The 17,094-nt window shown below is 37.9% G+C and overlaps 1 protein-coding gene across 9 annotated transcripts in view; it reads left to right on the top strand.

The window, feature by feature from the left end:
• The window catches only part of Btbd10 (BTB domain containing 10), a 60,443-nt gene that overhangs the window by 41,481 nt on the left and 1,868 nt on the right, over window positions 1-17,094 (top strand). For all 9 annotated transcript variants that reach the window (XM_015997334.3, XM_015997335.3, XM_006978611.4 and 6 more), the window contains 5 exons: window positions 2,238-2,523; window positions 5,412-5,514; window positions 6,466-6,586; window positions 8,142-8,339; window positions 10,846-10,956. In XM_015997334.3, coding sequence (XP_015852820.1) covers window positions 2,238-2,523; window positions 5,412-5,514; window positions 6,466-6,586; window positions 8,142-8,339; window positions 10,846-10,956 — 819 coding nt within the window. The remainder of the gene's footprint in view (window positions 1-2,237; window positions 2,524-5,411; window positions 5,515-6,465; window positions 6,587-8,141; window positions 8,340-10,845; window positions 10,957-17,094) is intronic.

The following is a 17,094-nucleotide window of genomic DNA, read 5'->3' as shown; positions in this document are numbered from 1 at the left end:
GTAAATTATTGATAGGATTTGCTAGTTAATCATGGTAACAAAGTAAAAGAATAAGCGTTGTGGGGTTTTGGTTTTATTCTGACTTTTGACAGGGTTCCAAATTTAATAATTAAAATAGAAGAAAGAGAAGTGTGTTTTACTTTCTTAACAGCTTGGGTCTTTTTTCCCTCCTTACTCGTATCTGAGCATTATTATTAGCCCAGGACAACACACTGTATGACTACAAAGTACAGTCTGCCTAAGCAGTATGAAGTAGTTGATTTCTAAAATTTCCTCCCTAGGGAAGGTATACCTAACAAACTTTGATTTAGGGCTGGGGCATAGCTCCTGTGATCATCATTACTTTAGCATGCACATGTCCCTGGGCTCAATCTCCACCACCTGTGTATGTGGGAACATATTTAGGCTGGGTGTGTGTGTGTGTGTGTGTGTGTGTGTGTGTGTGTGTGTGTGTGTGAGAGAGAGAGAGAGAGAGAGAGAGAGAGAGAGAGCACACACACACACACACACACACACACACACACACACACACACACACACCTTTCGGGTAGAATAGTAGTTTAGCATATGCAAAGGCCCTTTCAATCCTCCCCCCACCCACCCATCCAAAACTACTAAATTTGGTAGTTTCCGATAATCTGTTGTAAATCAGAATCCTTTAAATTAGGTTTTATTAGGTAGAAAAGTTGACAGTATCTGAGTAGGTCCTTGAAAACAGGCAAATATTATAAGTCAGAAATGGACAGAAGTAACAAAAGAGTTATTGGTCTCTTCCACATAGAGTTCAGTCTCTGAGAAAGAAGAACAGAATATAATTATTTTATCACTCTGGTAAATTTTGCTTTGGGAATGCTACCAACCTTGTGGAAACAGGAATTAAAGGAGGAGGGTGTCAGAATAGCTCTGGAGCTATAGCAGAGCTAATTATATAATCAGCATGCTGTACAGAATGTTCTCAGTAGCCTGAGTCATGAAGAAATTTGGCAAAAACTGATGAGACGGAGGTACATTTTTAGGTCACCTTTAAATTTTAGTGATCTAGCCTTAAATAAAACTTACCATAAAATCTTGGTTTTTATTTACCTTTTATAGGATATTGGAATATTTAACAATATTTTCTGCTATAAAAGTTATTGACAGTAATTATAAGTCAAATAAAGTTTGTATCATTTGCTTTATTCTGCAAAAGTGAGTCTGGGAAGAAAGTGTATCAGCTGAGCAGAGTGGAACAGGCCTGTAAATGTAGAAATACAGAGGAGCAAGGTCATCATCAGCTACACAGTGGATTTGGTCTATGTGAGACTGTCTTAAAACAAACAGAAAGAAAGCAGTAGACCCTGAGTTGCTGAACTCACTTTATTTGGTAGTCATTAAAGGGTTGTTGTTGTTGTTGTTTTCACTCCTTACTGCCCCTACTGATTTTTTCTTTTTCAGATCTTTTTATGAGAAAAGTTGCTGATTTCAGTGTGATGTTATCAATATAATGTATTTCTACAGCTTATACTTCATGTTCTAAATAATGTTAGCTGTTTTTAGTAATTATGACCATTTTTAAATAGTTGTTCTCAGCTTGCGAATGGGTTGTTTGTAAACTTAATACTTTGAAGGCCGAGGCGAGAGGATCATGAGTTTGAGACCAGCCTGAGCTGTGTAACAATACCCTGTCTCAATAATAACCAGAAGAAAGCCAGGCAGTGGTGGCGCACGCCTTTAATCCCAGCACTTGGGAGGCAGAGGCAGGCGGATCTTTGTGAGTTCAAGGCCAGCCTGGTCTACAGAGCGAGATCCAGGAAAGGCACAAAGCTGTCTCAAAAAAACAAACAAACAAAAAAACAAACCAGAATAAAACAACAACAACTCTTATCAAGTTGATATTCTTGTTAGTCTTTCATTTTTATTCTTGAAAATAATTTTAATTCTTGTAAATCTTGATAATTTTTCATATATATATGACTTGTAAGAATATTTTGATTTTCCATATTTTTCAGTGGAATAATAATAATAAAAGATTTACCTTAACTTTGATATTTGTCTGGGTAATCATCAATTAGCTAAAATATCTTAGAAAACGTTTTCATGTTTTGGCTTTTATTCTTGGATTTGTTGAAAATATATTTGAAATAGAAAAACAGAAGTGCTGCAAATTAAAAGAACTTGTCTCTATCAGGCAGTTTAAAAGATACAGTTCTTGAATCTTCTTAAAGAAAATTTGTATGACCATAACATTTTTGTTGCAGAACGAGAAAAAGATCATAGTTCGTCTCGTCCAAGCAGTCCTCGTCCTCAAAGAGCGTCCCCAAATGGCTCCCTGAGCAGTGCTGGGAACAGCAGCAGAAACAGCAGTCAGTCGAGCTCAGATGGTAGCTGTAAGACATCTGGGGAGATGGTGTTTGTGTATGAGAACGCAAAAGAAGGGGCTCGGAATGTGAGAACATCTGAGCGAGTGACGCTGATAGTGGATAACACCAGATTTGTTGTGGACCCATCCATTTTTACTGCACAGCCAAATACAATGTTGGGCAGGTTGGTTTCATTGCTCTTCATTAGACTACTAATTCTAAAGTACTTTTTACAGTAATTTTTTTTGTGGTTATTAGTTAAGTTTTACAGTAAACTTTCTACTGTAGAGAAGGATTTAGCATTCCTATTTTATAGATGAAAGAACTGGATTTTGGAAGTTAAATTATTTGTCTAAGTTAATACAAGTAGAATATGGGTAGAGCAAAGTTTGAACTTGATTTTATTTCTAGTGTTCTCTTGTAGTACCAGTAGTGATAATAAATAAATTTGTCATTAAAGTCAGAGCACTAAAGGATCTCTACAAATTGATCTGATAGAGTGAATCTAACCAAATAAATCTTAGCATTGATGTGTTTCCCAAGCAAGTTTCCCAAACCAGTCACCAGGTACAGGTGGATACCCACCAACTTTGTTTAAAGGAAAACAGTTTCATTAGCTGTGAAGTCAATTTGAATTGTCAGTTTGTTGTAGATACTTAAGGCAGGGTGAAGGTATGCCTTTGAACGTATATAGTTGGTAGTCGTCTTGAGTACTTACAAGTTTGTAGTGATGGGAACCACGATGTCAGGATTTTAGCCTGTGGAATTGATTTTTCAACATGCCTAAAATAAGGGTTAAATACTTAAGTATAAGATCAGTATTTTTGTCTCTAAAGTGGAGGATATAAATGAAATAGACATTTATATGAGACAGAAACTTGAAGCATTGTTGTGTGTGATGGCTGTAGGGGCTCTAGAGAGGATGGGTGTAGAAGGAAAGAGAAAAGCTCAGTACAGAATAAATGCTGGTGGTGTGATACTGTATACATTTTGAGTAGCAAAAAATTTCTCTAAATGACATTGGACTTGAATATGCATTTTCATGAATATGTATTTTTACTATCATCAGGAGATGATTAGTGAAGATATTGGCATGGTGTCTTGACATTGTTCTACTTTATTTTTACATAAAAGTTGAAACCAAAAAGTAGGTATTTGAAATTTTGCTTTAGCTGTTTTAAAGGTTTTTGATTGTTGTTGTTTATTTGTTTTTGGTGTTCACATTGATCTGAAAAGAATAGCATTCCTTTTTGTAAAAAGTTCAAGCATTGGCGCAAAGCTACACAAGAGAAACCCTGTCTCGAAAAAACCAAAAAAAAAAAAAAAAAAAAAAAAGTTCAAGCATTTGAGGAAATTGCATGACATTTGATTCTTGAGAGGCTTTGCAGTCAGTGGAAGCTTCTGTTCAGGCCCTTGACTAAAGCATATCTGTGGGGATGAAAATTAATATTCATAGGAACTGGAAAGCACTTAGCATTCTTATTGGAAACTTTAAAATAAAACAGCTTTGTTTTTCATGGATTTCTGTATTATAACAAAAGAATAAACCATTTAAATTAAACTGCTGGGTAAAATACTTGAAATAATAGTGTTTATTTGGAAATAGTGGTATCATTGAATTCAGAGGCTCAAATATTTTTAATTAATGATTTTTAAATTTTTCTTTTCTCAGTACTATTTAAAACTTTTCATTGTAAAATAGCTTTTTTTTTGAAGACTTATTTATTTATGTTGTTCTGGCATGTATGCCTACATGCCAGAAGAGGGCATCAGATCTCGTTGTAGATGCTTGTGAGCTACCTTGTGGTTGCTGGGAATTGAACTCAGGACCTCTGGAAGAGCAGCCAGTGTTCTTAACCTATGAGCCATCTCTCGAGCCCACACAATAACTTTCCTTAAGTTGTCTCTTTTTCTCAGTAGTTACTAGGAAAGGTCCAATAGTATCTTGAAAAACATAGAGTTCCAGTTTTTTACTTATGTTAAAATGAAGGCTAAGAGTATTTTACTCATTTAATTAAATTTTTCTGGCCTTTCCCCCTCCTTTTGCTTTTTTGAGACAGGGTTTCTCTGTGTAGCCCTAGTTGACCAGAACCCTAGCTGACCAGAACTCTGTCTGTAGACCTTGCTCACTTCGAACTCAGAGATTCAACTGTCTCTGCCTCTCAAATGCTGAGACTAAAGGCTTGCACCACTGTGCCCAGCTATTTAATTTAACTTTCCATTCTCCATCTTCTGTTCTGGTTTGTTTGGGTGATTTTGGATTTTTTGAGACAGGGTCTCACTATGTAGACCAGGTTGGCCCTTGAATTCAGAGAGATCCGAACGCTGGAATTAAAGCTTGTGCCACCTCGTCCATCTCATCCTCTGTTCTTATCTTGGCACTTAATTGCTTATTTTTCAATTCTAGGATGCAAGTGTAGGAATTCTGAGTAGAACTTATATTTGGAGTTTGTGAAACATTAACTTTCATATATCATCTTACCTTTTTGTAGTTTAGCTTGCTGTATGTTCTGCTAATATTCCACAACTTTATGGTGAATAGTAATTTCATGGAAAGGGCACTCTCCCCCCGAGAATAGAAATCATCTTTTCTCTAAAATTATTACTTGGCAGCGGGGGTGGGGGTGTGATCAGGCTCTTGCTGTATAGTTTCAGGGTGGCCTAGAATTCCCTGTGTAGCCCAGGTTGACTTTGAATCTGTGGCAGTGTTCCTGCCTCGGTGTTCTGATGAGGTTACAGGAGGGAGCTGCTATACCTACATCAGAGGATAGTAGTTTGTGTGTGCTGGAGATAGAGCCCAAGTCCTTAGGCATGTAAGGCAGGTGCCCTTTTAATGGGCTACATCTTTAGCTGTTGATTTTATTAATATTAAAGGTAATTCATACTACTCTTCCTATAAGACCTTTTATGTTCTTTTTATAACATTTGGCAAAATAAATTTCTTATGATTATTAAAACAATGACATAACATAATACTTCAAGAATATTTTATTTTCATGTCTGTATGTGAAACTGATTTTCCTTTTTTAAGTATCCCACTGATGTGTAATTAAGAATTACTTAATATTATAGGATGTTTGGATCTGGCCGTGAACATAATTTCACACGTCCCAATGAGAAGGGAGAATATGAGGTGGCAGAAGGAATTGGTTCTACTGTGTTCCGAGCTATTTTGGTGAGTGTGTATTTCTTGTATGTGTTAATCACTTAGGTATAAGATCCACCCTCAGTAAGTATTTAAATCTTTATTTGGAGATAGGTTATTATTTTGCTTTAAATGTTCTTAATTCATATTTGTGTTAGTACATGAGGATAAAATGATATAGCCAAGTGAATCTTTGGCCTTGGGAAGATAAGATATGAAGATTCATCTCTTAGCCCTACCTATATGTGCAGTTCTTTTGGATGTTAAGTTCTAATGTTTCTGAAGTCATATTTCTCTTAATTTCTTATATTTAGTAAGTCAGATGTGATTTCTTGAACCATAATTTATTGCCCCAACTAGCACTATGGAAATTTATGAACATCTAAACATCATCTTACTGATTTTTTTTTTTTGTTCTGGTTAGCTCGTTTTTTGTTGTTGTTTTTATTTCTTTTCTCTTTTTCCTTTTTTCTTTCTTTTCTTTTGTTGTTGTTTTTGTTTTTATTTTTTATTTTTTTGAGAAGGAGTTTCTCTGTATAGCCCTGGCTGTCCTTGAACTAGCTCTGTAGACCAGGCTGGCCTTGAACTAAGACATCTGCCTGTCTCTGCTTCCCATGTGCTTGGATTAAACCCAGCCTGTTTTTTGTTTTGTTTTGTTTTGTTTGTTTTTTGTTGTTGTTGTTGTTGTTTTTGAAATTTTAACTTTTTATTTTAAGGAATATTTACACAAATATTACAGAGGCCATATTTGTAATTTTAGTTCAGTGAAATTAGCTATATGTCTGGGCCTGAATTATCCTTATAAGTGGAAATTTAAAGATTGTTAGGTAAACTGAGGTCCCATCTAACTTTATCATTTCATAATTTAAAATATCAGGGCACTACCAGTTTTGAAATGCTACCAACCCGGCCTTGTTAATGAGTTTGGACTAACTTATGCTCTGGTACTTAATACATTTTTCCTTATGTTTTTCCCTCCAGGATTACTATAAGACAGGAATCATCCGCTGTCCTGATGGCATATCTATTCCTGAACTGAGAGAAGCATGTGATTACCTTTGTATCTCTTTTGAATACAGTACAATTAAGTGTAGAGATCTCAGTAAGTATGAGGTTTGTGTTTAATAGTGTCATGAAGCTTGTATGTGTTAAGTAGACTTCAAATGTTTTAGTTCAATTATAAAGTGTCCTAGTATTATAAAAAGTATTTATTGAACTCTATAGAGTTCTAGATAGCTCTTTTATTTTCTAAACCTTTTTTTGACTTTAATAATTTTTTTAATGAACTTACAGATTTTCTCTTTGGCTGATTCCTGTGTCATATGTTATTAATATGTTCTAGCTTGGTAACCTTCACTTTTCCTGAAGTGTGATTTATTTTCATTACTTAGATCATATCATCTAAAAATTTATCTTTTTAAACTCTATGTAAGATAGTATCTTGAGCACTATGGGAGGTAAAAATAATTCTTACAAGATATTCTTGGCATTAGATGCCAAAGATTTCATTCCTAGGCCACATATACACATAGCTAGAATTCTTAGTTCTCCTGTTTTTCAGGCATAGTTTGCTGATAATCACTCTGTGTGTGTGTGTGTGTGTGTGTGTGTGTGTGTGTGTGTGTGTGTGTGTGTGTGTGTGTGTGTGTGTTTTGGGGTGCAGGATCTTATGTAGCCCAGGCTAGCCTCAAACTCAATATGTACCTGAGGATGGCCTTAAACTTAAACTCCTGGTTCTCTTGGCTTCATCCATCAAATGCTGATACTACCCATATCTGCGATCGTGCCCCATTCATTATCACTATTAAAGATCTTTGATTTGTTATGGAATTCGAGATAGGAGTCTTTGTATCAAACAGGTATAGTAAGGCTTTCTAGACTTTTAACTTCTGGTCTCTTGGGCACCAGGTATGTACACAGTGCATGTATACATGCAGGCAAACATTCATACACATAAAATACAATAAAAATTTTTTTAAAACAAGAAAGTTACTGAATTTGTACATTTGTGTTCAGCTTCCTCACAGCCCTGTTTGTATGCATCATTTGTTGTTGTTTTTTTTTTGTTTGTTTGTTTGTTTGTTTGTTTTTCGAGACAGGGTTTCTCTGTGTAGCTTTGCGCCTCTCCTGGGACTCACTCGGTAGCCCAGGCTGGCCTCAAACTCATAGAGATCCGCCTGGCTCTGCCTCCCAAGTGCTGGGATTAAAGGCGTGCACCACCACTGCCCGGCTGTATGCATCATTTGTACTCTTAGTTGATTCTTTATTTTTTGTAACATTGAGCTGACTAGAAGATTATGAACAGTGCTAATTTATTGTCATTAGATTTTACTACTAAATTACCTGAGTACCTCTGTTAATGCTTCCTCTGACTCTTTGCTGACATCCTTTGCTTTTCTGTCTGTCATTCTCTCACTTGCTTCTTGGTCCTTCATCTATCAAATGTGGCTTCTCTTTACTGTTGCCCATTTTTGTCTCTGACTTTGTATATGAACTCTTTTTAGATACAGTGTGATAGCTGAAGAATTACCAACATACCAATCTGTAGAATTCTAAAGTAGAACCACTTGCTCTGGTGTTCTGTTTGTTTATCCTTTGCTTCTGCTTTTATCAAGCATCCAAAAAAAGTCAAGATATTTTTGTGGGTTTCATTTCAGGTGCCCTTATGCATGAGTTATCAAATGATGGTGCTCGTAGACAATTTGAATTTTATCTGGAAGAAATGATCCTCCCTCTCATGGTTGCAAGCGCCCAGAGTGGGGAACGAGAGTGCCATATAGTGGTGCTTACAGATGATGACGTAGTTGATTGGGATGAGGAGTATCCACCACAGATGGGAGAGGAATATTCACAAAGTAAGTATTTTGGCTTGCTTCTCTTCCCTGATTCATTATGTAGATTATCTCTCTTTTAATAGTAAACAAAGGACAGGTAAAAGATATATCAGACTCTTCTCATATACCAGGAACCAGCAAACTAGCTCTGGGTTAAATTCAGCCCATTGCCTGTTTTATTGATAAAGTTTTTGTATTGCCTATGGCTGCTTTGGTGCTCTCATGGCAGAGTTGAGTAGTTGCAACAGAGATTGCATGGCTCGCAAAGCCCAGAGTATTCACTGTTTGGGCCTGTGGAGAAAAAGTATGCCCACCCCTACCTGTGATGCACAGAAACTGATTGGCATTTTGTTGACTGGAGGTAACTTTAGGTTCCAATTTTCTTTTAAAAATCACTTGTCTTGTTAGTAGCCCTTCCAAAAGCTTTATTGAACAAACCATAGTTCTCTGGTTGTTTCTGACCAGACTAGCCCATCTTGAGGACCATTCGGTACTTTTTTCACTTCCAGTCTTTGGAGTTAGAATGTTTTTGTTAGAGAAAATCTTTCATGTTGTTTTTATGAACCCAATATAAGCATTTTTAAACCGTGTTCTGGGTGAGCTAACAGCTTGTTTTATGGCCTAGCCTGTTAACCTTGTAAGGGTTACACTGTATTGAGTTTAAGTAAAAGCTGTAGGAATACAGGAAATAGGAAAACTCTAAGCTCTGATTTTTCCATTTTATGAACCTTTTTTCAAAAACTAAACAAAGACTCTAAAACAATCACTTTACCGACTTAGGTTTTCAGAAGCTTTTCTTCAGACAACTGTGTGGTAGCATCTTCCAGATGGACAAGTTTTCTCTTACGTGATGGACTTCTGTGAATGTTGTGGTTCTCTTTAAAAATACTTATTAACTCTTTAAGAGTCTCAAACAGTATATTTTGATCACATCCACACCTAGTATTGTGAGTCTTTTGTAAAGATACAATAGGTTTCTCTGTTGCTGTTTCCTCAGTCCTTGGCTTTTTCTGAAAATGACTTTTCTCAATTATGTAGAATAAAAAGTTGAACAAAGCAGGAAAAACAAAAAGGTACCAAAACTCAGAATAAACATACTAAATTATTTTCTGTTTCTCATTTTAGCTTTCAGTAGGTTCAATTCTAAGAGTATGGAGGCAGTTTACAGGACAGGTGACACTGTAGTAGTGACAGGATTATAGCCAGACCAGCTTTGCCTGGTTCATTGTTGACTGTTCATTTCAGTTTCTGTTTTTTGTTTTTGTTTTTTTAATCTTAAGCTTAAGGAGAACAAACACTTTTTTTTTACTTAGTTTGTCTAAATATGATTCATTTTGTTTCAAGCTATTCAGTCCTAAAGAATATGCATTCCAGGAGGATACAGAGATAGCTTTTTCAGCCAGACTGATTTTCTAAGTGTGACACTATCCTTTCTGAATGGTTAAATAAGAAAAGAAAAAGAAAAAGGGAAATCCTAAAATATCAGTAGTTTTGACCAGGCGGTGGTGGTGCACGCCTTTAATCCCAGCAATTGGGAGGCAGAGCCAGGTGGGCCTCTGTGAATTCTAGGCCAGCCTGGTCTACAGATCGAGATCCAGGACAGGCACCAAAGCTACACAGAGAAACCCTGTCTCGAACCCCCCCACCCCCCCCAAAAAAAAAAAACGTAGTCTCAAAGCTTTAGTGATAAGCACAGATTGATCCCATGGGTAAAATTTGTATACATATTTTCCTTTATTAGCTCTTAAACCAGCATGTTTGGTTTGTGAGTGTGTTTTTCTTTTTTCAACAAAACCTTGCAGTTCACCTTTTAAGGGCGATAACTCCACCTGAGAGAGAGGAGGCGAGGAAGGCCCATCAGTCTAACTCCCTGAAGTTCCCAGCACATTTGGAAGACTCAACATGTTGTCAGTGGACTGTCTGCCCTTTGCAAAGCCAGTTTGCGCTAAACAGACTAACCTAGGCAGAACATGCTCGAATCTGCCATTTAACATCAGTATTAAATGGGGCTCTTTGCCTGGATGGAAAACAGTTTGTGGGGAGGGGCTTTGCCTTTGGGGAAATTATTAATAGTTGCTCAATCCATGAAATGTAAAATGTGTAGTACTCTTTGATAAGGCATTTTCCCTGCCTCCAGAGTAGGCCATGTAGGTATCTTAGTAAAGTTCTTTACTCTGCCTGCTTGATAATAGTGTGTAGTCAGTATCTTTTGGTTGTCTTATTGAAAATTGGGACAGATCCCATTCCAATAAGTGGATATGTGTCTTTGAGAAAGAGATCCTTCCTATGGATTGGGTTACCTGATTGGTTATCAAAGCTTTTCTTGTTTCCACTTCAGTAGACATTTGCTTCTACATTAACTGTACTGAATATTGTCCTGTCATGTTGGCTAGTCTTCCTTTGGCAGTAGTGCATCCATTATTTGGGCTTTTAGGGATGTCAGGTCCCTTTGATGAGCAAGGTAAATTGAAGTTAATTTCTTAAGCACTTTGATGCTAATGTGAAATATTTTTCTTTTTTATTCCAGTTATTTATAGCACAAAATTATATAGATTTTTCAAGTACATTGAAAACAGAGATGTGGCCAAATCAGTTTTGAAGGAGAGGGGTCTTAAGAAGATTAGATTGGGAATAGAAGGTAAGATGTTTTCAATTCATTTTCTTAAAAAAAAAAAAAGGTTTTCAAAAATGGATCTGTTTATGTAGTTTAAATAATTGGGGAGGGAAGCCCTCACAAACGGTTACTGGCTGATGATGGGGTAACCATGTAAATGATAGATACAGACTTTATTTTGAGAGGATACATGAAAGCCATTAGAAATTAGTATGTACTTCTTAAGATCCCCAGTGATACAAAAATGTGAATTTTTTTTCTATCATTCCACATAAAGAAGTTGGTTTGAGTGCTATAGCTAATGCATAACAATGAATTCTTAAGTAATCTGGCTCCAGAACCTTTACTCTTTATGTATAATCTACTGTAAATATTCAAGAAGGATACCAGGTTGTTTCTTTATATGGAATAGGGAGCATTAATAAGTACTTTAAGCAGCTATTGTAAGATGAGCTATCACAAGAAAACCACTTAGAACAGTACCAACTAGAAAGCGCTCAGTCTGCTTTTGTGGTGATAATGGTGTCTTAGGGTTACTGTTGCTGTGAAGAGACACCATGACCACAGCAACTCTTTTTCTTTTTATTAAATTTTTAAAATTTATTTTACATACCAACCACAGTTTTCCTTCCCTCCTTTCCTCCCATTCCCTTCCCTTCACCTTCCCCCACCCAATCCACTCCTCAGAAAGGGTAAGGCCTCCCATGGGAGTCAACAAAGCATGGCATATCAAGTTGAGGCAGGTCCATGCCCCCCCTTCTCCCGCATCAAGACTGAGTGAGGCATCCCACCATAGGGAGTAGGTTCCAAAAAGCCAGCTCATTCGCCTGGGACAGATCCTGGTCCCACTGCTAGGGGCCCCACAAACAGACCAAGCTACACATGCAGAGGGCCTAGGTCGGTCTCATGCAGGCTCCGTAGTTGTCAGTCTAGAGTCTGTGAACTCCCACTAGATTGGGTCAACTGTCTTTCTCTGGTTTTCCCCTTCATGATCTTGACCCCTCTTGCTTATATAATCTGTCCTCCCTCTCTTCCACTGGACTCCCGGAGCTCTGCCCAGTGCTTGGCTGTGGATCTCTGCATCAGCTTCTATCAATTAGTGGATGAAGGGTCTGTGATGACACTTAGGGTAGTCATCAATGTGATTACAGGAGGCCAGTTCAGACACCCTTTCCATTATTGCTAGGAGTCTTAGCTGGAGTCCTTGTGGATTCTTGGGAGTTTCCCTGGCATCAGGTTTCTCCCTAACCCCATAATGGCCCCCTCTATCAAGATATCTTTTTCGTTGCTTTCCCTCTCCATCCCTCCCTCAACTCAACCATATCCCACCCCACCCCCCATCCCCCACCCCTGCGCGCCCTTTTACCCAAGAGATCTCATCTCTCATCTATTTCCCTCCCGGGAAAATCCAGGCATCCCTCTTTGGATCCTCCTTGTTACCTAGTTTCTCTAGGGCTGGACCACAGCAACTCTTATAAAGGAAAACATTTAATTGAGGGTGGCTTGATTACAGTTTCAGAGGTTCAGTCCACTATCATTATGGTGGGGAGCATGGCCAAGTGTAGGCAGAAATGGTGCTGGAGTTGAGTCCTACATCTTGCAGGTAACAGGAAGTCAACTGAGACACTGGGCTATATCCTGAGCATAGGAAACCTCAAAGCCCACCCCCACAGTGACTCTCTACCTCCAACAAGGCCATACCCACGCCAACAAAGCCACACCTCCTAATTGTGCCCACTCCCTATGAGATTATAGGGGCCAGTTACATTCAAACTACCACAGATAGTGAAGATAATTGTATTAGCTAAGGACCTGGTTGAGGTGCTGAAGGATCACAGGAATAGGTTGCTTAAGCATGTGAAGAATGTCCAAAATAGGACTTGTGTGAAGGACAGTAGAATTGAGACACATGACTTTCACCAGTGTTTGTCTTTGTCATTTTGCACTCTTCCCACTAAACATTACCTCATTACAAAAACTAATGGATAATTCTTAATTGAATGAGTAATCTCATTAGGGGATGAAAAAATATCATAATTCTTTGATTCTTTTTATCTTTATAAACTAATATTCTTTTATGAAGTAGAGTTTTTCCCTGTCAAGTCCACTTGATTACACAACACTATTTCTGCATAAGAGGTTAAGTAAGCTGTTAAGATTTCCCTGGGAAGACGTGACAAAGCAGGGGCCTGAAACTAGGACTTGGTAATGTCAGAAAATCAGGAACTTCTAAACAGCTGTTACCAAGTAGGTTTCTTCTTAAAGAGCCAGCCAGTATTTAGCAATATTTGTCCAGACACATTACAGGTAATTTATGTAATTTATGTAATTGACTTTGGCTAGACAGAAATTAGGCTCTCCTACATTTATTTCAATAACAGCTAGATTTTGAAGCATCTTTTTCTTATAACTGATTTGTAGACCCTCAACTTTCCCATCAAGTCTGTAAGTTTTTTCTTCTTGGAAAAATAAGAAAGAAGCTGGCATGGTAGCACATACCTGCAATCCCAGCACCTGTGAAGGAGGAGGAGGATCAGGAGTTAAGGCTTCCTTGCCCATTAGCAAGTTTGAGGCTAACCTGAGTTACATGACACCTTGTCTAAACTTCCCCCAAACAAAGAAAAGAGAAGACGCTGGAGAGATGACTCAGTGGTTAAGAGCAGTGGCTGGTCTTCCAGAGGTCCTGAGTTCAATTCCCAGCAACTACGTGGAGGCTCACAACCATCCATAGTGGGATCTGATGCCCTCTTTTGGCATAAAGGTGTACATGCAGATAGAGCACTCATGTACATAAATAAATTGTTCCTTAAATGCTCGGCAGTGGTGGCACAAGCCTTTAATCCCAGCACTCGAGAGGCAGAGGCAGGCAGATCACTAAGTTACAGAGTGAGTTCAGGATAGCAAGGACTACAAAGAGAAACCCTGTCTTGAAAAACAAAACAAAACACCAAAAAAAAAAAAATAGCCTCAATCCTAAATAGGAGTGTCATCCCCATTCCCTATACCTACTCCAGCCTTCCCAATTTCAAGGCTTTCAAAAGAAATCTGAATTTAGAGTGTTGAATGTGTTGACTTCTTTGGGAGCTAGATTGAGTTGGTGTCTAAGAGACTTGGGGAGGATCAAGGAGAACATGAGTATATGAGAAGGGATGATAGGTATAAGGCTAGAAGACTATTTTTAAAATGCTCTTAGTTCCATGATCCCATAGTCACATTCATGTGTAGATATTACTATAGCCAGACCTGTCCATTGGATGCTACTTAATGATCAACAGATTTTGGAGGTTGGTAGCTGATGAGGTTAAATAAAAAATTATCTGTGCTGGGCATAGTGGCACCTCTGATCCCATCAATTATGAAACTGAGGCTAGTAAAAAAAAATGAACCAACAATAGCAACAAACTGGTATAAAAATGGCAGAATATAAATAATTCGTGTCTTAATCTCCACAACACAGTTCCATCAAAACATGCATCTTTGGAGGGTGCTTCTTATATTCTTAATGGAATATCTGTCAACCTCAAAGGGTTGACTTCTCAAGTCAGTGTGTAGGATCACATGAGTTTGCTACTCCATCTAATAGACATATCATCCGTGGCCTGCCTTCATCATTAGATGCTGTGCCTGAATTTGGTGGAAAACTTTTCTGTTGTAGTACTTAACTGAGATTTTAACAAAGCCTGAAGTTTAAAAAGAAAATCCTGAAGTAGTAGTATTGAAATAGTCTCCATAGATTATAGGAAGTTGAACACTGAGAAACTACTTAATTACACAGCTTATAAACTAACTGCCCTTTGTATTCTGAGCAGGAATGGCAGGACAGTCAGGATTGCACTTGTCACAAAGTGTAGAATTTGTCTTCTGAACAGTTTTATCATACTAAGCTTTAAAAAATAGCCTTAGCTTTTTGTTTAGTAAAGAATATTATTTAGGATTGAGAATGTAGCTTAAGGGAAGGGCACTTTCTTAGCATGTGCACCCTAAGGCCCTGGCTTTAATCCTCAATACTGCATCATCGTCATGTATTTAAAGTTTTCCACCACAGGATCAAATCTTACTTTTTAATGCTACTGACCAGTTTCTAGTACCCTCCACTCCAGGTCTCAGAGTCTGCCAAACACATCTTAGATGTTTCTGCATCTGTAGCTTGTCTTATACCGTTCTCTTTCTGTCTCTATTTCCCTCCACTTTTTGATCATACATTAAGATCAAGCACAAGGAAAGTTACTGGAATGTCACTGTGTATATAACATGTGCTTCTTGAGAGTTTGGGGGTGGGGGTTGTTTTGCTTTTAACTTTATGAACAGGTGTCATCACCCTCAATAGAGCACAGACACCTTCAAAGCAGCTGGCACCTTGAGTTCTTTGATGCAATAGCTGTTAAACATTACTTGTTGAGTGAAGACTTTAGAGACAGATTGTATTTGTAAAGAGAAGAATATTCTCAGTAAGATAGATATCTGAGGGCTAGGGAGATGGCTCAGCAGTTAGGAGCACTGGACAAGTTCCATTCTCAGTTTCCATATCAGGCAGCTTCAACTGCTTGTAACTTAAGCTCCAGGGAATCTGACACCTCTAGCACCCACACACATGGTACACATGTACACTGGCACATACATACATATATTTTTTAAAGAAATAGGAAGAAAAAGATAGCTATCTGGGAAGAGGCTGTCACTGTTATGTTCTGGTAGTTCATTCATTATGTGTATATATTAATTCACTGCTTGTAGCATGTTACATACTACACTAGGCTCTGGAGACTGCCGTGCAGATGCTGGCTTTGCCATGTGAGAACTCTGCTTAGGTGGGAGTCAAACAACACAAAGGTAATTACCATTTAGTGTTGCAGGTGCTGTTATAACATGAGTGCTTTGGAGAATAAGAAGCAAATGATTAACTCTGTATGGACTCAGTGTTTTTGCCAAGGGAGGAAAAAAGATTCGAATTGCAGAAATTCCAGAGGGAATCTAACTCAAGAACAATTGAGAAAAACAAAAAAGCATGATCAGAGAGAAGTGAAAAGTTTGTTGTAATCATTCTCTTTTGAGAACTTTAGTATGAGAGGAAATATAGCATAAAGGTAGTTGAGATTGAGTCTGTTGTAGCCAGGTTTTAGAACAGTTTATACAGCTGAGACATATTTTTCTCCTTGGAGCATAAAAAAGCCATTGGTAGTTTTAAAACAAGTGTGCATTAGGATTCCGTTTGTGTAGAGAGGTGATTCTGTGTGGAAGCAAGATAGGAATACAGTCACATAGGAAGTTAAGACTTTCTGAAGGTCTAGGAGGGATCAAGAGCAAAGGAATCCAAGGAGAACCCATCTAATCTCCTGAGGCTGTATCTTCCTGTAGCTGGGAACTGGAAGTGTGAGATAAGAAGCCTTCTTTAGGCCTTGAGAAGACCCATGGCTTTGTTTACCATCTCTAAACCCCTCCAGGTTCGCTCACTCCTGTCCCACATAGCCTGTACACACCCTTAAGACAGTACTAAAGATGTCTATACTGTCTGAGGCCTTTCTGGTTCTCTTTCTGATATGATTTTATGATACAGACCAAACCCAACCTGCTGCCTTTTTAAAAAAATAATGTCATTATTTAGAGTCATTTCTTTGTTCTCTGTGGCTGATTTCACTTTACAGTGGCACAGTTGGGTAGGTTCAGTAGAAACCATATAGCTCACAAGATTGAACTAGGTACTGCACTCTGTTAAAGAAAAAGTTTGCAAAAAAAAAAAAAGAAAGAAAGAAAGAAAGAAAGAAAAAAAAAGAAAAGTTTGCTTATCTCCAGTTCAGTTCTTACTGATAGAAAGAAGGGAAGAGACTTGTGTACAGTATTTTCCAAGGACTTTGTATCTTTGGAGAAATCTCTTTACTGATAAACAATTGAAAGTTTTCTGAAACTTTGGTTTGTTTTTACTAGTTGTTATTTTTAATGACTATGATTCAAAAAGAGACCTTATAATTAAGGAAAGCTCTTTACAGATACAAGTTTAATTCATTGTTGAGACAGTCATAAAGTGATGTAGGAGATTAAAATATTGCCCTTGCCCTTGCTGAGCTTTAAGAACCTGCTAGATGCCGGGCGGTGGTGGCGCACGCCTTTAATCCCAGCACTCGGGAGGCAGAGCCAGGCGGATCTCTGTGAGTTTGAGGCCAGCCT

Source organism: Peromyscus maniculatus, chromosome 1, assembly GCF_049852395.1.
Source record: "Peromyscus maniculatus bairdii isolate BWxNUB_F1_BW_parent chromosome 1, HU_Pman_BW_mat_3.1, whole genome shotgun sequence".
Classification (NCBI taxonomy): domain Eukaryota; kingdom Metazoa; phylum Chordata; class Mammalia; order Rodentia; family Cricetidae; genus Peromyscus; species Peromyscus maniculatus.
The sequence above is the reverse complement of the archived record's forward strand: the minus strand, read 5'-3'. Positions and strand labels throughout refer to the sequence as shown.